Below are 23,367 nucleotides of genomic sequence, written 5' to 3' on the forward strand. Positions count from 1 at the left end.
TCAAACCCAACAAGTTACAATTGATCATAATAGCTCTTGAATTAGAATAGTTTCAAAGTCAACTTATATAACGTTGCGTTAACTCCCACGCAGGTGAAGCTGGTGTGTTAGGCCGAAGGGCGGTTAGACCGGCTATACAGATACAGATACGCCATTGTTTGATTGTCATTTTTCTGCTACATGTATTTGCAATCACCTCTAGGTCAAGATTTGCAATAAATTTAGAATACTTGTACAATACATTAAAGCGGGAACAAGACTCTCAATGCAAAAATACGTTGCCATGGTGACGGTGATTGTCGGGTAGATTTCATCTTCAATGCGTGGCACTGTTAACTGTTGATAGGGGATAGGAGGATAGGTTGATTGATAGGATGATAGGGGGTAGGGGGATAGGTTGATTGATAGGATGATAGGGGGTCGGGGGACAGGAGGATATGGGAATAGGGGATATGGGTAGGGGGATAGGAGGATAGGGGGATCGACAGAGCCCGTAACGTTATAAGGGCATAGGGGATAGAGGGATAGGGCGCTAAAGGTATATACAATAATGGGGTAGAGGGATAGGGATAGGGGGACAGAGAGATAGGGATATCATTGTGACAGTTAATGACACAAGTCCATATCACTCGTCGTAACATTTATATCTAACTTCGAGTTTCCCGCTCTTTTTTGCGCTTGGACAGTCTGACTTTTGACCCCTATGACGTCATGACCTGGGTGCTATCATGGCGGACGCCGAGGGAGGAAGTTTGGTGTAGTGTTACAAAAAGTTGTCAAAAACAGGGCGTTTTCCACCTTTTCTCCTCACATCGGCGACTTAATCAATCACAACACCAAGTAGCAGACTTTCCGACAGCCAAGAAGTAGTCACTTGGGAACAGACAACATCCAAACGGACGTTTCGATAAGGTTTTCCTGGTAACGTTGTGACGAATTTTTAGTTAGGACGTCAGTGTTTTTTTTCTTGTGTTTGTGTACACAATCTTGTCTTGAGGGAAGAACCTGAGTCACTCTTACTACCCAACTCTTTCGTGCAAGATTCCACAAAGATGCTTCTAGCAGTCGCTGTGTTTTGTTCCACCATCGTCGTCCAACTCTTCGGAGAAGGGAAAGGTGAGTTTAGACCTTACAACATAAATTATCGCCACTTCCTCCAGGTGTACATAATTTTTGTCATATGTTTTCTCAAAATAGTCATCATTTATGATATTTAGAAAGCTCTGCAACATCCACACGTTTGCTTACGACAAATCTATGAAGTCATAATCTAACAGAAACCGTCTGAATGTATAGGATATACATTTACCTACTACTTCTTTTGTTCAGCATTTTTTTAACCGGTGGTTCAGTCGCGTCGTCTTTTGTTTCGGAATTTAAAGTAGTGCAACTTGACTCACTTCTTTGTTGGTTAGTAGAGACGTGAATATGTGATGTGACGTAAACACAAGGATGGTCGTGGCCCAAACACTTCAAAAACTAGATTAGAAACTTACTTGTCCCCCCAAAAAATTGATAATTCAAGGCCTTTTGAAGAATGTCTTCAACACCTGGAGGCGGGTATCTGTAGTGTGCTTACTTCCAAGTTGCTGTTTTCATGTGACGGTCTTAGGGTGCCCCATGGAATTTATTATTATACTAGTATATGAGAGTGGACTTTATATTTAGTTGGATTCAGCAATGCCATGCAAGTGAAAAACATATGCTGTGTTATGTCAGTGAAGGTTAGACATCCAGATAATAAATATATGCCAAAAACAGTTACTCAAAGAACATAACTTAGTCATAAGGCCCAGATACATGAGAGCAGGTGGTTTCATGTGTGATTTACAGCAAAATCGTATCCAGTTGCTTGAGTAACTTTTTTGGCAGTACTGTAATTATAAACTCAAAATGGATTTTATGAAAGAAAAGGGCACGTGTGCTTTTTTAGGTGTAGAGAAACTACCAGCTGAATCCTGAAATTGTCATGATGTTTATTGTCAGAGCATTGCCACAAAAAAGCTTGCAAAGGTTTACCTGACACAACTATCATGAACAAGTTGAAACTGCCTTTAGAACACACGTACAGTTTAATCGAAATCATGCATTATAGTTTTCTGGGTAGAGGTATCAAGTTATGGAATGTTTATAGAATTGTCCGATGCTTTTTTCAGCTCCTCTGTTACTAGTACATGTATTTGGCTGCGTCTTGTCATGCATGCACTTAATGTAATTGTATCTGTCACAATTAACCACAAGCAAATAACTGCCCTCCAGTGTAACATTGACTTCATGGCACATAACGTCCAGATACATGAAACAGGTGGTTCTCTGTAATTTTTCAGCAAGTAACTTAGCAAAGTCAAGGTTGCAATTTGCTTGAAGTTGGAATTGTCTAAAATTTGATCATAATTAACTGTAGTATCAGGTATAGATGTATTTGATTGATGGTACTAGTTTTATGATGAAAATGTTCCAAACAGCTGTTTCTTGTCTAGTGAGTGTGATCTGGAAATTGTTGTGGTCATATACTCCGTCAAACCCTCAGCCTCTTACTGTAATAACATTAGTCTTATGAGAAACCATTCTTCAGGAAAATATTTTTGCATTTCAATGAGTTGCCAGTCCTATTTCACTGATATTTAACTTTTTTAAGTTCAGAGTGTCGCAGTGTTGCTCTACCAAAATTGTTCTTAACCTGACAATGTTTGGGCTTTTCTGCTACATGTATACGTATGTACTTTGGGCTCGAACACATTTCATGTAGTGACAACTTGAACGATACATGTATGTTCTACCAGCTAAAATGTCAATATTGGTCCACCACATGAACAAAAATTTAATCAAAAACTTGGATATTCATATTGTACCACATAGTCTATACATGTAAATGCTTCAGTCTCATAATTAGTAGCACAGTGAAAAATATACTCAAAATGTATATTCTGATCAGTGTGTTACACTGCTTTTTACCTAGTATTCAGGAAAAGGAAGTATTTTAAGCCTTTCTTTGTAATGTTTGGCTTAATTATAGACTGTCAAATCTAGTTAGTCTACCATTGAGAGCTATGAAAAATGCATTACTTGATCTCCTGGCAATGTGGTTGCTACTGTGTACACAAAACGCCCCAAAACAAACAACCCCTGACTCGTGGTTTGGGAACAACCCTCGCAATAAACAAAGTTTTGCATGTTACATAAGCAAGAAAAGCAAACATTGTCTAGATATGCTAGATATTGTCTAGCCATGCTTCTTGTCATGTGTTAGAAAATATTTTATTATACATACATGTAAGTGTACATGTGTCATTATGCAATTGCCACAAGTGAGTGTGTTTGAGTGTTGGAGCGAGGGAGGTTAGATAGCAATTGTATGTGTACCTCTACTCTCTGACTGATCATGACTAAATATCATGTGACATTTTTAGAGACACTGGGAACACACACTGACACACGTTTCAACAAACAGGTAGCCATTGTAGATTTTCTGTCACTTGTTTGACAATGGTGACCTACACTATGGTTAGAATTCTCCTGAATGAACTTTGCTTTCCTGAATGATATTTAGTACAATTAATTAATTTGCTAAAATGTCCACGTGTACATAACTTAGACACATTCCAAGTATCCAAGCCTGAGTGTTCAATGCCTAACTTAATTTGATAATTGTCTTCTAAAAATGACCTTGCATAACAATGCCAAATGTCATAGTCTAGATATACCGGTTGGACAAGCCTTGGCTTCGAGTTCACTAATTCATGAGATCACAATTTTTTTGACAACCTTTACAATTGTTAATATTTCCTCATTATTTTCAATCATTTCAGAGTCCTTGTCAGAACTATGGATTTATAATTGCAAATTCATAACAGAAGATCATTTCCAATACATTCCAATTTTGCGTGCAAAGTACAAAATGTACATATACATGTACACATGTAGTAGATAGTATACATGTATGCAGCTTGTCCCATAAAAAGTACATTGTTTAAATCTAGACCCCACACCTTAACATTACTAGTATAGATAATACACGTGTATTGGTCAGCAATCCTAAGTAGTGCAATGTGGGTGCCATAATTTGGTCAACACAAGCTTGCATAAGTAGTCCATGGGCCAGACAAGATTTTGTTACCAAATCAAGGGACAAAACGCGAATACCTTCATGTGATAGTCCTCCCCACAAGCTTTTTGAAAATGTATGATAACCATGTTGAGTGCCCAGCTTTGACCTTGCTATCTGACCTTGAACTTTGACCCCATGGGGACCATTTCCTTTCCTACTTATAATGCAAAGGGGAGTGTCAAATAATCAAATATGGATATTTTCCAACGTTACTTGGTGGCCAGATAAAACAGGAACAAAGGATTACAAAAATGTCAATTTTGTTCCAATATGTCATTTCTAAGAGAAGTTATGAGCTTTTGAAATTCGATTTTTCGGTAAAAATTGGTTAAAAAAATGGAATGTTTACTTTTCAAAACCTGTCAAATATACAGATTGCATATTCGAGGCAGGTTCATGAATTCATCTGATTTGTTACACTTTTCCCTACATTTTAAGCTTTAAATCGTAAAAATCCATCAATCCAAACTGGAGTTATGAGTATCTAAAAGTTCTATTCCCACAGGCCTTCTGTGGGAAGCCGTTGCTAGGGCCGTTGCTAAGGAGGCACTGGGCTGCTTTCCCAGTAAAATGTAGTGCATACCATAAGTAAAACGTGAAGAAAATTTTCATCGGTGGAAAACTGTCCATTTTCAGGGCCTTAGAAATTCATATCGTGTTTCCATGGTAACCGTTGCTAAGGAAAATACATCTCCCTAGCAACGCAGAGGATAATACTTCTATACGGCTTCATAAATGGTAATAGAGGGATACCTGTGGGGGAATGTTTAAGAAAACGTTTCAAGATGGGGTGTCCAATTAAATATTGATATCTCCTTGGATTATTTTATGTCTTAAGCAACCACAAACAACGTCGTAATGACGTAAAATGACATCATAGATGAGGGAAAATGGCGAAAAATATAGCAAGAAAGAAAAGCTTATGTTAACATTTACCCGATGCTGTGCACACGTCATTACGCACGTGTTCGAACAGGTAGTGAACACCTGTTCGAAGGAATGGATTCGAAAAGGTAGGCCGTTAGATTCTAGAAGCCTTACGTTAGATTTAAGTCATTCAAGCAGGACTGAAGATGGGATGAGACATGCGCCGGTGAGAGGTTCCGCGTTTTTGTGAGTTTTACGGCCAACCGTGTCTCTGAGACTCCGGGATGGCGGCTCGGAAGACAGGTGATTTAAATTAATTCTTACAATCCCGTTGTTTCTGTAATGTTGGGCAACTTTACAGTGAATTGTAGGTAATTTTCTGCCACTTGTTATGCTGAACATATCTGTATCATCGAAATCACTGTACAGAAAGAAAGTCGACGTTTTGTACCAATTTCTCGAATACTCTTAAAAACTACGTAGTTTTGAAGCGTTCTCTCTTAGTATTGCCGTTTGACTAGAATTATTGGTTAGTTTTCGGAACTAAGATAGACATCCTGTGATTTGATAGGGGCCTCTAAAAGGACCATCAGCAACGAAGAAGTATCTCCAACAAAGAAGTTATGCCAAGACAAAAGTTGTGTAATCCATTGCGCGGACGACACCACCGACTTAGTGATTCCTAAAGACGGAGAATCATGGAAAACCCTGTTAAGAGCAGCAGAGATACGAAAACATCAAACACTTTTAGAAATTGCTGCGTCTACAAATGAAGGGGAAATCCCTGACATTCACTACCATCGGAAATGTAGAAGCATTTTCACAATGAAAAAGCTGTTGGATAAGATACAACAAACAGCAGATGACCATGACAAACAGGAACAGGAGGCTAGACGGCTTTCTAGCAGAGGAAGTTCTAGCACGAGTACAACATACGAACGAGTCTGTATTTTCTGTGAAAAGTCCAGCAAATATGTGAAGGGCACGAATAGTCGTGAGACGTTAGTGCAGTGTTGCGATATGCGGGCAGACACCAGCATCAGAAAGATAGCAACAGAAAAGAACGACAGCAGGATTCTTGCAATTGTGAGTCGTGAGTTAGTTGCAGCAGAGGCTTTCTATCACAGGACTTGTTACAAGAGTTACACTAGACCACAAGCAACCTGCACATCGACATCTGATGCCAGTGATGAATCTTCAAATGACCATTATGCCCACCAAGAGTCTAATGCTTACCAGATGCTTTTTAACTACGTCAGATCAGATGTAATAGAAAAGGAGAGAATCGTCCGATTGTCAGAAATGTCAGAGTTGCTTGTAGAATATCTGACCTCGCTGGGTATCAATGAATGCAGACCTTCCACCAAAACACACATCAGAAGGAATCTAGAGGTGGAATTTGGAGAAGTACTCAGGTTTGAGAAATTGCTCGACAATTCACAAAGAGTCTTCCTCATCCCTGCTAGCCTGACACCCATGAAAATTGCCAAGAATGTAGTCACAATTCTGATGGCAGAACAAGAAAACGACAAGGGTTTACCGATGAAGATCTCTAACATACAACAAGCTGCGATCGACATTCGTGATGCTATACGGAGAAAACAAAACACCATGTCTTGGCCGCCACGCCCGTCTGAGCTCGAGGAGAATGCGCTGGATATCCCTCAAGAGCTACGTGTATTTTTGTATACCTTGCTCTCTGGTAGCAAAGATTTGTCAGATGGGGAGTGTAATGCAAGAGTCCAGCGATTGATGAAGTCCTACGCACAAGACCTAATATTTGGAGTAAGCAGGGGACAGATCAAGCAACCAAAACACGTTCTTCTTCCGTATGCAGTGAAGAGTCTGACGAACAACGTTGAGCTTGTGTCTATACTGAATCGCTGTGGCCATGGTATCTCGTATTCCCAGCTCGAGGAGATCAACACTGCTCTCTGTCTGAAGAAAATGGAACAGTGCAGCGACATTCCGTTACCAGAGAACATACACCCTTTTGTTAGTACCACCTTGGCATGGGATAACATTGACAGACTTGAAGAGACCCTGTCAGGCAAAGGTACCTCACACCGTGTGAATGGAATAGCAGTACAGGCAAGGTACTTTGGCCCACATCTCCCCAACGAGCAATCAGCAGAAATACCCAGAAGCAAGAAAAGAAGCATCGAGCCGCTAACTCCTGCAAATCTGCCGATTTACAACGCAGGAGAGCGTCAAGGGCCCAAGCCAAGAAGGTATGTACACGTAAACTGCCAGGAAGCATCAGAAAATGCTAGAAGAAAGAATCTGCTATGGGTCCTACTTCGTCTGCATGCGGAGACAAGGCAGAAAGTGAGTGGATGGACTGGATACAACATTTCAGTGCGCAATGAAACAGAGGTTTCTCAAGACAGCATAGGATATCTCCCCACAATCGATGCACCCGCTAGCAACATGTCTACTGTCCATGAGATTCTGGTCCGCTCATTGAAGATCAAAGAGGCACTTCATTTGGAGAGCATAGTGCTGGTCTTCGATCAGGCGCTATATGCGAAGGCTACCGAGATTATATGGAAACACCCTCACCAGTTTAAGGACATTGTTGTTAGAATGGGCATGTTCCATACTCTCTGCACTCTGCTGTCCATCATCGGGAAGAGATTCCAAGACGCTGGTTTGAGAGACATCTGCATTGAGTCTGGTGTAATCGCCGAGGGGTCAGTGACTGGAGTGCTAGAGGGACGCAAGTACAATCGTGCCATTCGCTTTCATAAATTGATGTATGAGGCGCTCCAAAGACTGGTGTGGAAAGGGTTCCAGACGTGGTTAGGGGAGTACACTGAGAAGGAAGACATCGTCAAAGACTTCCTCGACAGCTTGACACCTCTCCACAATGATATCTGCCAGGATGAGCATGAGAAGGTCTTGACAAGCCAAAGATTCTCTGAGTTTCTCACACTCTATGATGAATATCGAGAGTTTCTTCGCAACACTAAGGGAAAGTTGTCAAGTTTCTGGATGTCCTACATCGACATTGTCGAGATCATGCTAGGGCTGGTGAGGGCATCACGAGAAGGGGATTGGCAGCTGCATCTCGCAGCTGTCAGACAGATGATCCCATGGTGCTTTGCATATGACCACTTGAACTATGCTCGCTACTTACCTGCTTATCTATCTGACATGTGTCACCTCAACGAAACCCACCCCGACGCCCTTGAATATCTGCAATCTGGCGGATTCTCAGCACAGATCGGTGACCAGAACCCATTCGGCCGAATTCCTGTCGACCAGGCTTGCGAGGAGACAGTCAACAAGGACACACAGACTTCAGGGGGTACCAAAGGCTTCAGCCTAAAGCCTGGGGCAGTCACCAAATACTACCTGGTTGCGGGATACCGAAGCCTGTGTATAAGGATGTTGAAGGAAATGCTACACGTAAATTCTAGTTCTGGGCATACAGACCTTCAGACCAGCCGGATTGCAAGGGACGAGGCCGACGTCAATGCACTTGTTGCTATGCTCGAAATTAACTGGATAAATCCATTCAACAGTGAGCATCAAGACTTGGTTTGTCTGTCAACCGGAAAAATTGCCACCCAAAAGATAGAAGAAGATCTTCTAAACGCGAAAGCATACGGGGAAAAGGCATATGAAGCATTCCGTGTGCAACGCCTCGAGACAGATGCACCAACGGCCCAGTTTCACGACACAATAAAGAAGTCCAAGTTGCAGACCTTCTCAGAGCTCAACAAGAAGGTAAAGGTCAAGAGCACAGCTGCAAAGGAGATCGTCCTGAAAGCCGACAGAGCTCTATTCGGTCAGATGATCGTCATAGCAGAAAGCAGGAAGCTCCAGATGAGAGACGTGCTTTGTCATCCACTAGGACCTCTTCCGTGGTCGCTAGCTACAGCGGATGGATCATTACGGAAAACGACAAAGTCGACACTAGCACAAGAACTACAAAAGAATGTACCAGCAGCAGAGGAAATTCCCCAGACATCTGCGTGCATCATCGATGGCATGGCGATAGTACAAAGGCTGAAAGCCGATCACAAGAGATTTTCGGAGGTGGCTGAATATCTGTTCGACATGGTTGTACATGAAGGATGGTTCTCTCACAGGATTGATGTCGTCTTTGATGTGTATCGAGAGGACTCAATTAAGAATGCAGAACGAGAACGTAGAGGATCCGAAGACAGCAATGAGTTTAGAAATATCCAACCCCAACACATCGTACAGCAGTGGAGAAAATTCCTCATCAACCCAAGGAACAAGACATCCCTTGTAAGGTTTATTGCTCAGGAATGGAAGAAAGACAAGTACAAGAGAAAGATACACAACAAGATGCTTTTCGTTGCATATGAGGAAGAATGCTACAAGATTACAGCATGCGCAGAGAATGTTGACATCGTCCCGGAGCTGAATTCAAATCAAGAAGAAGCTGACACTCGGATGATCCTTCATGCCGCCCATGCAGCAATGTCAGGATATGACACAGTGACAGTGTCGTCAGAAGATACTGATGTATTCCTACTGTGTTTGGAATTCCACCAGTCCATTCGATCCTCAGTCTTTATGAAGTGTGGAACACAAACGAGAGTCCGATATGTCAGTATCTCAGGTGTGGCTCAGGCCATAGGCCAAGGCCTCTGCAGTAGCCTCCTTGGCATGCATGCCTTCACAGGATGCGACAGTGTTAGTGCCTTCGCCGGAAGGGGGAAGATGGGAGCACTTCGACTTGTTAAAGAAAACAAAGACTTCCAAGAAATGTTCAAACTCCTAGGGACGGAATGGGAGCTGTCAGATGACCTTTTCCGGAAACTCCAGCGTTTCACTTGCCATATGTACTCTTCCCGGCCGGGAACAAGTGACATCAATGAGCTCAGATATAGATTGTTCTGTGCGAAGAAAGGCAGCATTGATTCTATTCAACTACCACCATGTGCTGATTGTTTGTACAAGCATGCAATTAGAGCAAACTACGTAGCAGCAACCTGGAAGCGAAGCCTTGAGTGCCGCCCTTTAATCCCAAGCCCAGTCGGATTTGGCTGGTGTCAGGACAATGACAAGCTGTCAATTGATTGGATGAGTGGTGAGCCAGCGCCTACAGCAGTGTTGGAACTGCTGTCTTGTTCCTGTACAAGAGCGTGCAAGCTACCGAAGTGCAGCTGCCTTAAAAATGGCTTAAAGTGTACAGACATGTGCAGGCTCACGGACTGCGACAACAGACCTGACGATACCGTCCAAGTTGACGACGACACTAGTGATGAGGATGAAGATGACTAGACCAGATACAAAGTGAGAATGATGACATACATGTATTTATTCTTAATTCAGTTTGTTACTTGTGAGCTTTATTGCACTTTTTCTCATTTTGTCCACTCTTAAGGGGGCACACCCCAGTTTATTTGGGGCCTCTTTTCGAAGCTGCACACCCTCAAATCTAGCGACCGTCTCTGGCGTGGAATAATTCGGAAGGAGAATAACTGTATATGGGACGAAAGGGTATCTCTTCAGCTACAAGACAAGCTGAGTTTGGTTTCTTCAACCTTTTTAAGTTTGGTAAAATCAACGGAAAAACATTATTTTCACTCCAAAATTAATGCCCAAAATTGCGAATTTTCGCGTAGGATAATCCCACAAAAAAAAATTTTCCGGCAGAAATGACTGATGCTGGCAGAAAGACCCAAGCCTTGACTATACCCGAGTAAATTATAAAGAAAATTCTAGTACTGTAATTTTCTAAACAGTCCACGGCGCGAGGGGTTGCAAATCCACCCCTACGAAGCCACAGAGCGAAAACTAGGTCAAACGGGCGGATTACACTTGGCGCGCAAGGATACCCGGAAGTAAGGTTCGGAGCCAAAAGAAATTTTCACCCCAAAATCACCATTTCTTACACTCTTCAGCCATGTTAATGTTTAATGATACTTCGTGGCAGTTTATAAGAAATGTCACCTCAAACTTGGACCCTCAAAACCCTTTCGTCACTTTTTTACAACGGACTATCACGGACCCCGGTCGCGGAAGAACTGGGGTGTGCACCGTTAATCACTTTCATTTATACTGTCTAATAATGTGGGTTTTTTTCGCAGTTCGTGAGAACGTGTGTTCGGGAGTGCAGAACTCAAGCTGAACGAAGCATAGGACAACGCTGGACATGAGTCAACGAATCTTTGTTATGCAACTGGTAGAAGTCTGAACTTTGTTGGTATTCCCATAGCTGGGCTCCAGAAAAGTTACATTTAAGATAAGGATCAAATTAACTGGTAGAACGCCAAACACAGTAGGAAGACATCTGTATCCTCTGATGACAGTCACTGTGTCGTAGCCGGGCCGTGCCGTGTATTAAACGTTACGCTAAGATTTTTGTACGCAGTTGACTCGGCTTGACACGCGATTCGGTGTCTCATAATATGATTTCTAATATTAGTTATAGCATTATAATAATTTTGATACTCGACAGTAGCGCATTTGTTATCAAATATACGGAACATCGTTACATGAAAAACATAAGACGTGAATAATTTATTGCTGTTCTGGGCGAAGGAGTGTTAGCGGTTTGATGAGTTCACGGTACAGAAGTGACCGTGAAAACCGTGAACATATCAGTATTGTTAAAAAATCAGTAATTACAGTATTCGAGTTGAACTCTGGGACTATGTCAATATTCTGTGATGTAATCTTGTGACACTCTTCCTCACATGCAACGAAAAGCACCTTGCTGTGTAGCTTTTTCTTGTACTTGTACTTGCCTTTCTTCCATTCCTCAGCGATGAACCTTACAAGTGATTCACTTGGAAGAACAAATAACTAATAAGTCCTACAAGTATTCATTTATTGTTCACCATTAACCTTTGCCAGGTTTTGATGATGATTTAAACTGATTAGCGTCAAAGCACGGCTTGTTTTGTGGCTACGTCTTGTAGTAAGTTATGTCTGAAACGTTTCTTTATATTGTTGTATAAAATAGTGTGGCTTACTATGTCAAATGTTCATAATAAATTTCAGTATTGTTCATTTAGACATTATCACATAAACCAAAATGTACATTTTTGGATAGAAATAACAAAAAATATAATTTTTTTTTATTCAGAACAACGAAGTCATCAGCATTTAATAGGCAGAGATTCGTGGCAGTTGTTAACTTACATGTTTGTACCGAATTTCAGCAAAAGTGCTTTATATATCATGGCACAGGTGTCAGAAATCTACATTTTTAGCTAAAAACACCCAAATAATGCGAAAAATTACAAACAAAATGAGCTGCCCTCATATCTACACTCAGATACTTCACTCAACATCGTCAGGAAACAAGCATTCCCCACAGGTATCCCTCTATTACCTTTTATGAAGCCGTATAGAAGTATTATCCTCTGCGTTGCTAGGGAGATGTATTTTCCTTAGCAACGGTTACCATGGAAACATGATACGAATTTCTGATGCCCTGAAAATGGACAGTTTTCCACCGATGAAAATTTTCTTCACGTTTTACTTATGGTATGCACTACATTTTACTGGGAAAGCAGCCCAGTGCCTCCTTAGCAACGGCCCTAGCAACGGCTTCCCACAGAAGGCCTGTGGGAATAGAACTTTTAGATACTCATAACTCCAGTTTGGATTGATGGATTTTTACGATTTAAAGCTTAAAATGTAGGGAAAAGTGTAACAAATTAGATGAATTCATGAACCCGCCTCGAATATGCAATCTGTATATTTGACAGGTTTTGAAAAGTAAACATTCCATTTTTTTTACCAATTTTTACCGAAAAATCGAATTTCAAAAGCTCATAACTTCTCTTAGAAATGACATATCGGAACAAAATTGACATTTTTGTAATCCTTGGTTTCTGATTTATTACTCCACTAAGTTTAAATCTCAAAAACATCCATATTTGATTATTTGCCACTCCCCTTTCAATTAAAGTAGAAAAAGACATGGTTCGTGTAGGGTCAAAGTTCAAGGTCAGATAACAAGGTCAAAGCTGGGCACTCAACATGGTTATCATGCATAATGATCAACTAGAGGACCCAACCTTTCTAAAAAACTAAGTCATCCTTTGTCCCTCTGTTTGGTAACAAATTGTCATTTTTGGGGACCTGGCCCATGGACTAAAGGTCTCATTCATGTATTACTCCGAGTGTACCCCCTAAAAGAGTGCCAAGTCAAAAACTAAGCGGCTGTATGAACGCGTGTTTTTATTGGTGAGAATTTCCCTTTTAGCCATCCCAACTGATGTAAAACGTCAAAGCGGTGAAAGCTTGTTTGTAACTGATGAAATTAGGACGTAATTGTCGGCAGCCGCGCGCTAGGTCGGACGTGCACAGTCCAGTGTTGTGAGTTGTGCGGTCGTAGGTTTGCACCGTGGGAGGGCCTCTTGCGGGCAGCCACTAGGTGCAGTTTGTATTTCCCATGGTAAAAGGGGATTGTGTGTATAGAGGTCGTTGGCAATTTTTTTATGAGATGTAGAGTACGTGTGCTCAACATAGCATGAAAGATATCGATTGATTTAATGTAGGATCATAGGGAACACGGTCTCGTAAGTCACTCATTAATGCATGGTTTCTAATGTATGGAAAAAACTCATGAATGAGACCATAAGTTGCAGGCTTTGCTGCATGTACTAGTAGCTTCCTGCAAGTGAGTAATGATCTAACAGGGGGCGCTGCTGTACCAGGACAGGTAGTGGATAATCTAGTAAAGAAACCCTGCATGTTGTTCCCTACAGCGTTGGTTTGTAGCGACCCTGGCATTCCCAACCACAGTAGTAGGAATGTCCGTGCAGGTCAGGAGCTGTTTCCGGGTGCCGTCTTGCGGTACAACTGCGATGGCGGCTATGCCATGGTTGGCTCTGACAAAATGCAGTGTCTGGATAGCGGGGCGTGGCTGCCTCCCGACCCCCCTGTGTGTCATGGTGAGCCGCAAGATGTCATATTTTTGCATGCAACGTTGCAATCAGAAAAATCAAGTTCAACTCAAAGTCATTTTTTTTAAATCACGAAAGAATTCCCATACTTGATATGTTGCACCATAATTGAACTCAGATCTACATTTTGTAATGCACAAGACCATCATAATTAGAGCACAAAAATCAATAAAAGATTCTTCTCAGATGGTAGATTTGTGATCCGTGCTGGTGTACCATATCAATTATCACTACATGTATACAGTATGACTGAGTCTACGGTGTCTACAGTGCACAGTAACCAAAAAAAGGCATAAATACACTTTGTAATGTAATCTATATGATGTATGGTGACTTGTTATAACTTAGAAGTATATATTTGACATGTAACGTTAGAGTTTTGTGATGCCATAGACTAATTAATTATTGCAAACAAGAGAGAGATTTAAGTTACAGCAATATTTGAAAATTGGTATGTAATCAGAATCAATTCAAAACATTTTAGCTGACCACATATTTCTCGCCTGGATGGTGCTATCCTATTTGTATACCAGGGCCCAGCCCGGGCCCCATACTCAAATTAGGGAACAAATAAGAAAGCCCCAGTGTATGCACTACCCAGGTTACATGTACATATTTCAAAATGACAACAAAGATTTCCTGTTGGTTAGGCAAACCACACAGGTGAACTGTTCAAAAGTCAAATGATAATCCCGGATTAACTTGATGCATCGGTGTCTCCTACCCAAGAATGTGTCCTGGCATACTTCAGGAGGCATCATGCTCATCTCTGATGTGTATGAAACAACCCAGGTGTCCCCTCTCTCAATGGGAACACTTGTTCCATGATGACCTCTTGTTTTGGTGCTTGTATTCAGTGTCACACCTGACCTTTTCTAGAGGCATACTTGGGAAAACATTTTTCATCCTCTGGTATGTTTGTAATATGAAGGATGCTATTCTTCACTGTCAGAAAGCTAAGGCATTTGGTGTTACACAAGCATGCCATAATCAAAGAACACAGCGAGTAATTATGCAGGATTCATAAGCCACAGGAATTTTTTGCCTGTGCAGTTGAAATGTATCTCATTATCAATGAATACCTAATCATTGAAGTTTAACAGTGATGTCTTTGTTATGGGGCTGCATAGTGACAGTAAAACATTTCAGTTATATTAAATTGTTCATCCAGTAATGTACAGTAGATTCTTACTGGTACAGTGTATGTCAACTTCAACCAACTCCTTCAATGTACAGAATAGTATTGAGTCGTTTTTATAGTTTTTCCATAGTTGTTATAAACAAGTTTTTTTTTAATATTTAGTAATAGACAAGTCATCTAAGAAATTTGCAATACTTACAAACATGTCTGAAGTGCTTTGAATTTCGACCAAATAATTTTTGCCACATACTAAGCTGGCTTACCTACTACTTTCAGTGCTGTTATTTACAACTTTAAAAGTAACACAGTTTCCTGAACACAGTTTACTACAAAATTAAGACATATCCTCTAGATACTGCTACACTGGTTTTGCTATGCCATTACATGAATATATTAATCATAAATCTATTTGTATGCCCTTTTACTAATAATCGTTCATACCCTTTGCAGCCTTAGCCTGCAGTATCCCAGACAACATCCCCAATGGGAAGTTTGGGATCATGGAAAAGCCTGAAACTGGAGACCTCCCCTACCCACAAGGCACAGTGATCCGGTACAAGTGCAACAGGGGGTACAGACTGGTCGGGCAGGAGGAGAGGACATGTGAGGGGGGGCACTGGAGCGGAGAGACTCCAACATGTGGTTAGTATCATTACAAAGTCTGGGGAAAAACAACAACAATGAAAACAATACTACCGTGGTACATGTACATGTATACTTGCAAAATATATAGAAGACTCCCTTTGAGACATTGTCAACAGAATGATTCTATGCAAGAGTTTGTTACTTCACCAAAATGCAGAAGAGGGTGAAGCATTGTTATCTGTCTGTGTGTGCACAATGTACATGTAGCATTGCCTGTAGGGGGTGAAGTCTGTCATCTCTGATGACCTTGTTTGAACCCTTTCGGTGGCAAGACAGTATCCATTACTTTTTAGCCTGAGAGAAGGTTGCCGGCCACCGACGGGTGGGGGTAGTGCCAATAAAAACAGCCATAATTATTATATAAAAAGCTACTAATCATTCCCCCACAACCTCTGCTTAGAGAGTAGTTTGAACACATTTTTGGTCCCTAAACATTCAGACAGATGCGGGATGGGCTTATGATAATGGGATAATCAGTCCGCACCTCCTACCTAACCATTTCTTTTGGATTGATAAATTCCTGTGGTTACGGAAAATTCCACCGTCAGACTCTCCCATCCACCCACCATGAGTCAGGTTGGGGTGACTCTAGGACAACGTATCCTCCTGACCTACTAACTAATGATTCACAAGGTATTGACGATGGCAGGAAGTACACAAATTACACAAATGACGTCTCAATTACAAATTAGAGAGGCACAGATACATGTCATTCAAGAATCATTCCCAATCTCCATTGTATGACATATTATGCACCTGGATACAAAAACAGGTTGTTGATTGTTACAGTTGGGTTTGAATGTTTGAAAATTAATGAACTGTACACTTGTCAAAATATCAATGAAGTGTTAAGTGATTATTTGACCTCATGAAGAAAAGACATTTATTTGATATCTCTATTATGTAGCATACAAAATGTAAATCAGGGCTAATCTTACATTAATGTTGCCATATTTACTTTTGGAGTATCAACTATGAAACGCAAACAACTCATTAGATTCAAAGCCTCAACTGCATTGTAAAACTTGCTTCGAAAAACAGAACTCATTTGTATTCATATCAACACCTGTTGTTTTGGATTCCCTCAAGCAAGTTGTAAGGGCTTCTCAGAAAATGTGAATCAGATGATATATTGGTTAAGGATCAGCTAACAAAAGTCAAGGGCCGGATCTGAAAGATTAGACATGATAAATGGTGCTGTTTCAGGAGCACCAATAGAGCTACATTTTGTTCAGATGTCAATGCTACTGCCAATTGATTGTATGATTGTAAAAAAGCTGCAATAGGTTTGTAGCAGAAAACATTGTCCTCTGTACATGCAGCGCAGCATGATACTTAAGAAAGGTATCATACCAGTGCAAAGTTGTTATTGAGGTATATATATATATATATCTGATTAATGATCAAAATTCACAAAAGTAAAAATGGATGTTTTGACTTTTGACTTGCTTATATATAAAATCCATCTTTGTACATACAATATATAATAATAATATAGCATTTGTCTGCTCCACTACTTTGGCCTCATCTCCAAGCAGATATTGGGGTAAAAGATCATAACATTTATTGATGGCAGGGCTTTTGCAACAGTCCCTCAACCCAAGAGATGCCCAAATACCAGAAGATATTACCACAGCATCTGCTTGGAGCTTACTGACAGCAGATTTGCATACTGAGTAGCTAATAAAATGGGGTGTGACAACTACACCCTTGGTTCTGTCACTTGTAATGTCCATATCAAATTTTATTGACTGGAAAGTGTGAATACCATGATAGCAAAGCCTACCGCTAATTCAATTAGCGGTAGCTTATATCATAAATACCTCCCCTAGCTTCTGTCATCTGTAGATATGCCTATATCTTAAATCCATTTTATCTAATCAACTGCATTATAACATAATAATATAAGAGAATAACTTCCTTGCAAATGAAGATTGCCAACTGTATCATTCATGTCTGTGTTTTTTTATTGCCCAACCTTTGCTTTACTTTATTTACTTTACTTACCCAACTTCTACTGCAGGCTTCTTTCTTTGAAAGCCTTCTTTCCCCTCCTACCTTGGAATTAAGTCCAGGTGAAAATAAATTAATTTGCAACTTATGCTAATGGTGCTACACATGTATGTAGTATAACTGCATGTTTTAGTAGCTTGCTAGTATTGGTACTTGATTTTGAAATTCTTATGTTGTTATTGTTGTTTACCCCTCAGTGCAAATATGTAGTCACTTTGATGAGATCGACCATTGCCAGATCAACGTGGTGAGTTCCCGCTGTATACAGAACTCCTACTGTTACAACGGGACCATCGTGGAGTATCACTGCGACCAGGGCTACTTTCAAATGGGCCCTTCTCGCAGGGCGTGTGTCAACGGGCGCTGGACGGCCATACAGGACGGCAGTTTTACCGGCGACGATACTCCGCCAAGATGTGGTATGTATTTAGCATCTGATTCAAAAGTTCTGTTTCTGTTATATAGTTGGGTAGTCATAATTCAATAAATCAAAATTGCCAGTTGCTTGTAACTACTCTTATCAATAGGTATTGTTAGTCTTTTGCTTGTGGCAAAACCACTAGCATTTGATGTACATGTACAGCACTGGTTTACAACAGCAAATTGAGGGCATTCTTGGGAGAGTCTGACTGTCGTGTTTTACAAGTTACAGCTCCTCTTGGATATATCCTCTGTAAACAGCAGAAGAAAGAAATGACAAATTGTATGACAAATGTGATCACGCATTAACTAATTAAGTTGAAACTCTGAACAGTAGTTTTGAATTGAAAATCAGTAAACAGAAACACTGACAGTTGAATTGCAAACCAATACATCAATACAACACAACGCATCTCTCCTCCTTGGCAGGTTTCCACATACCTGTGTATTTCTCACAACACGGCCATTGTTCTAGATACAGGTGTTAGTCGCCTTGGGGGCGTTTACTAAATGTGATCAGATCGCACCTAAGGAACAATGCAACGGTCAGGGGTTAAGACGAGATTTATCAGCAACCTAATCTCCATAGACGTGACCTGAAATTAAGATTAAAGGTGTATTAAATGAAGAGAGAGATGTCTCTTCAGGTATGGATTAAGGTGTCAATCATTCCTGTCAAATGCACATGTAAGGAGACAGATGTCCACAATGCCACTATTCAAACATTGTTTTGTTATTACTTGATAGTGCTTAAACATGTGTTAATGTATTGCTTTCTTGTTGCACAAACATTAGATATTTGCATAAGTTAAAGTTATATCTCACAAGTCTTACACCATTCAGTAATGTCCAATTCCAATGTACTGTTACTTGTTAGGTTTGAAAAATGTTATATCCATACACTCTAAAACAGAATATGGTTGAGGCAGAGAAATTGGTAAGCGTATAATGTTCATGTGACAGAGGGGTAATGCATTCACCTCTGTACAAAGCTCACAACAGCGAGGACTTCTAGCCTCGACTCACCCAACAATTTCAGGGTCATGGACCAAGATGCCTTTTTCACAGGGGTGAACAAAATGGCTTTGGGCATACGGTTGTTTAAAGCAACGTTGGTCTGAAGTAAATAACTGGAGGAATGTCATTCGAGTACTAGTACATTATGTACCACTGGAAATCATAATAGTTCCTCTTACAGAAAATCTACTAATACTATTTCATATTACATGTATGCTTTATAAGTTGGTTAATACGTTTTTTGGGGTCACCAAGCTGCAGTATTAATATTACATGTTTGATAGTGATGACAAAAAGGGAAATAATAATTCTAACTTTTGATTAATCTGTATCTTTCCATCCTTGTCAGTTGCCGAGTGCCCCAGCCCCAGTCCCATAGAGAACGGCCTGGTGCTGAGTGGAGAGTCTGACCTGAAGGGTCCGTTCCTGGAGGGGAGTGAGGTGACGTACCACTGCAGCGGGGGGTACACTCTGATTGGTCCCACCATCAGGAGGTGTACCGGTGGAGCCTGGACTGATCAGGACCCTCACTGTTGTAAGTGTTCCATCAAATAAACTGTTAATGCGATGTGAGGTTGCGTGACGTAACGGCAGAGTGCTCGACTCAGAACCAAGAGGCCCTGGGTTCGAGTTCTGACATACCACCAATCTTGTGCCCTTGGGAAAGGCACTTTACATGACTATCCTCACTTCACTCAGGTGAAAATGAGTATTGTATTGTCCCCTATGTTGGTGGCGGCATTAATCTTTAGTGTGAAAAATCTTTAGTGTGTCCCAACCACATCTTGTGATTACATGTTGGAATATAAAATGAATAGTTATAACTTATATGACTATTTGTGTTTATATTTGAAATTTCACAAAAGGTAAGGAGCTCTTTGTTACAAGTTGTGGTAATTTGGTTGCCAAAACTGTAAAGTTGAAACAAATGGTACTTATTAATATCATAGGAGAAACATGGTTAAGTTTGAAGCCAATGTTTTGTAACAAAATCATCATAATGAACTTTAGAGTAAAGCTTGTTTCTAGTGTGGAAAACATTCTCTTTAAACCTGGTCAACTCTACTGTACACACTTAATCTTTAACCAGCCGACCAGACCTGTGTGCTGCCTCTATGGTTCCGTGAGCTACAGGAGTGAGGGAGAGACTACTTGGCTAGTAACATGTTGCCTTTTCCCTCCCACCACCAGGGAAAGTGTGTGACCCACCGGAGACCATCACCCATGGTGATTATGCCGACCACAGACAGACCTACCGAGAGGGTGAGGAGGTCCAGTACTACTGTTCCCCCAACTATCGACTGGACGGAGACTCCATCAGGGAGTGTCTCTCTACAGGCTCGTGGTCTGGGATGCTGCCGCGCTGTGTGTGGGACCCCACAGCACAAGGAAGTAAGTACACATACACTACACATGAACAAAAGCTCAAACAAACAGGAAAAGATACAAATTGATTGTGTCTGTTCTGTGAAAATAGATTTCAAAACAATGACTTTTTCAAACCATTAGAAAAAAGTGGTTCCTTTAAATTTGTCGAAATTGCATGATAAACAGGTATCATATCATTTCATAGTCAGACATACTTTGACTATGAAATGATATGATACCTGTGTTAATTGGCTTTTTCATAATATGAGTGCACCATAATTATATGTCTACTAGCTTGTTAACCTCCACCAGGCTTCACAGACTGGTAAGATCCATTTTCTGACTAATGTACTAGTCATCTGTGACCTTCATTAATAAAAGGGCAGGTAAAATTGAGAAGGTCACATGTAACTGACGGTGTCAATCAAACCGTTGTTTCACACAGAACCATGCGAAGCACCTCCGCAGCCTGTCAACGGTTACCACGAGAATCCGGACAGAGTGTACTTCAACCCGCGGGAAATCGTGCACTTCTTCTGCCACGATGGGTACAGGCTGGAGGGGAGTGAGACGATGACATGCCAGCCTAATGGAACATGGGGAGGGGGGCTGCCCATCTGTGTGATGAGTGAGTGGACTTTTACATACTTTTATTTTAACAAAACTAGATTTACGTTTGATTTCCAGGACCAATCTTTCTTCCATTATCTCAACAAACCCTTGCTTCCCTCTTGGCTGAGTTCAGCCTGGTTCTAATGTGTTCCATTAGAAATTATCAAAATTGCCACTCTGGTCCGTCAAGATGGTTGAATGATCATAATTTTTAGTCCCCAGCAGCAAGATTCCATCTATGAAGGAATGATTGACACTGGGGAAAACACTGAACAGAATCATTTTTGTGTCAGTGCGGTTGAACAGAATCATTCCTTGAAAAAAGTCCTTACACTAATGCTTGTTGTCATACCTTTTTTTTCACCAGATACCCACAGCACCCATACAGACACTCCCATACCCACGACATTTAGCGAAACGTGGAGCATCGTCGCTGCCTCTGCAGGCTCGGTTCTTGGCATCCTCATCATCGCAGTCGTGATCGTGGCGTGGCAGTGTCGTCCCGGGCGCCGCCGCCTGCTGACCGACTGCCCGCCGGGACACCCGTTTTACTTCATGGACGATAGCGACCAAGTGGGTCTGCTCACCATGGACCCGGTGGCCCAGGGAGTACACATTACCCTGCCTTCTTACGAAGAGGCCTGTCAGGAACAAGGTACACAAGAGCCGCCGCCCTTCCAGGCAGTAGTAGAGGAGGGGCTAAACCACACTAGTGAGGGAGGCGGGGAGGGAGTTCAAAACAACCACCACTCTTCACCAAACTTTCCTAACGCCGGAGAACACACCCATAGAAGCCAAGTCAATTTTGTTGCAGACATGCATTCACTACCTGGAGCCACAGTGCCAGAGATGAACAAAATTCTACGGGAGATAGCGTAGCTTCGGTGGAAACAGCGCCGCTGAGTGAAGAGTCCATGTCAACTTCCCGTCAGAGCACGTGTGGAAGTCTGTCATCCTCAAAGGAAAGTCTAATTGAGGCAGAAGGTAACTAGTGTTGTTGATTGTTGCAATATAGTTTGTTTTCCTACAGTACTAATAACCATTGTAAGGATTGAAAAATGGGATTTGACTTCAGACATAGTATTATCCTGTGTTCTTGTATACAATGTAATATTGTATTTTAACTGTGTTGTACACTATTATTTATTCCAGATGATGCTCTGGATAGGCAGTTGGAAGCCATGACACCCAGGTTGACCTTTGACACTCAGGACGCATGATGCGCAGCTCAGGTGTACAAAATACTAACTTGGTAAAATTGCACCTTTCAACTCTGACCTTTGAACCTCACCCTGTTCCTTTCTCAGGGCAAAGGTTAGAGAGACAGAAACTGGCTCTATGTCATGTGTGTTATGATTATTATGTTGTGTTACTATAAATGGTGAGAGCAGCCGTTAAACCGCTTATGAAGATAACTAACTTGTGCCTGATAGATGTACTTTAATTCATTTAGAATGTATCAAAGGTGACACGTGCTGGTGCTCTAATGAGCTTGCTTGATAGGAAGAAAATGAAAGGTCTTACTGAAACCTCCAATGTCAAAATCACTCACAGTGTTTATATCAGCTGGGAAAGTTAAGGTCTTTGCTGTGATGATTTGCAAAATAGTTTATTAAGAAAAGAAGAAGAAGAAATGGAACATTATGTATAAATGTATTCTTCTATGTTGTGTTACAAACACATGCATGTAAAACGATCCAAAACAGCAGGGGCTTTACCCAGAGGGCATACTGTATTTAAGGCAGGTTGACTGGACATGTCACACAATTGCCGGGTCAGGTTTTAATAATTCAAAAGGTGAAACACAAGGTGCTCAACAACTTAACAAATAAATAGTTAGCCCAAATCAAGGCTTGTTGCCGTCCCTCGTAATTGCAGGTTTTGCCTGTGTTTTAAGACTCTATAACGAACGGTTGTCAGAAGGTGATAAAAGCTTTGCTGTTACAGAAGATAGCCTTAAGTGCACTTGCTTGACCTCCAAAAGCTGAAGCAGCCATAATTGCTGTGAAATTATCATGGCTGTCTACACCAATACAACCCTATAGCAGCATCAAAACTTTGAGTTTTAGGGTTGGCGTTACATACTACTTCCATAAGGGAGCGATTGTTAACTCAAATCATATAGGCAAAAGCAATGAATGAGATTCATAAAAGCTTTTCTTATATATTAATCAAGTTATGTCTACACAATTATTGGTGCAGTTTTCAAAACACACGCTGTTAAAGAACATACAAGAGTTACAATTTGTTTTAGTCATCTGGTGGTATCTATG

At 41.1% G+C, this 23,367-nt stretch overlaps 1 protein-coding gene across 1 annotated transcript; it reads left to right on the forward strand.

Moving 5' to 3' along the window:
• The first annotated feature begins 709 nt into the window (after positions 1-709).
• LOC109474991 (sushi domain-containing protein 4-like) lies at positions 710-23,361 on the forward strand. Its single transcript, XM_019775506.1, has 8 exons — positions 710-1,116; positions 15,470-15,661; positions 17,875-18,096; positions 19,464-19,649; positions 20,306-20,506; positions 20,928-21,110; positions 21,462-22,078; positions 22,247-23,361. The coding sequence occupies exons 1-7, from the start codon at positions 1,053-1,055 to the stop codon at positions 21,971-21,973; spliced, it is 1,560 nt and encodes a 519-aa protein (XP_019631065.1). The 5' UTR covers positions 710-1,052; the 3' UTR covers positions 21,974-22,078; positions 22,247-23,361.
• Positions 23,362-23,367: the final 6 nt, after the last annotated feature.

The sequence above is a fragment of the Branchiostoma belcheri genome, unplaced genomic scaffold (assembly GCF_001625305.1).
Source record: "Branchiostoma belcheri isolate BF01 breed outbred unplaced genomic scaffold, Haploidv18h27 scaffold32, whole genome shotgun sequence".
Lineage (NCBI taxonomy): Eukaryota > Metazoa > Chordata > Leptocardii > Amphioxiformes > Branchiostomatidae > Branchiostoma > Branchiostoma belcheri.

Bases quoted from the DNA above. Each gene is read 5' to 3' on its own strand.
- LOC109474991 (XM_019775506.1), top strand. From the start codon at position 1,053: ATGCTTCTAGCAGTCGCTGTGTTTTGTTCCACCATCGTCGTCCAACTC. The intron at 1,117-15,469 runs GTGAGTTTAGAC...TACCCTTTGCAG, and splicing joins ACTCTTCGGAGAAGGGAAAG to CCTTAGCCTGCAGTATCCCA. The intron at 21,111-21,461 runs GTGAGTGGACTT...TTTTTTCACCAG, and splicing joins GCTGCCCATCTGTGTGATGA to ATACCCACAGCACCCATACA.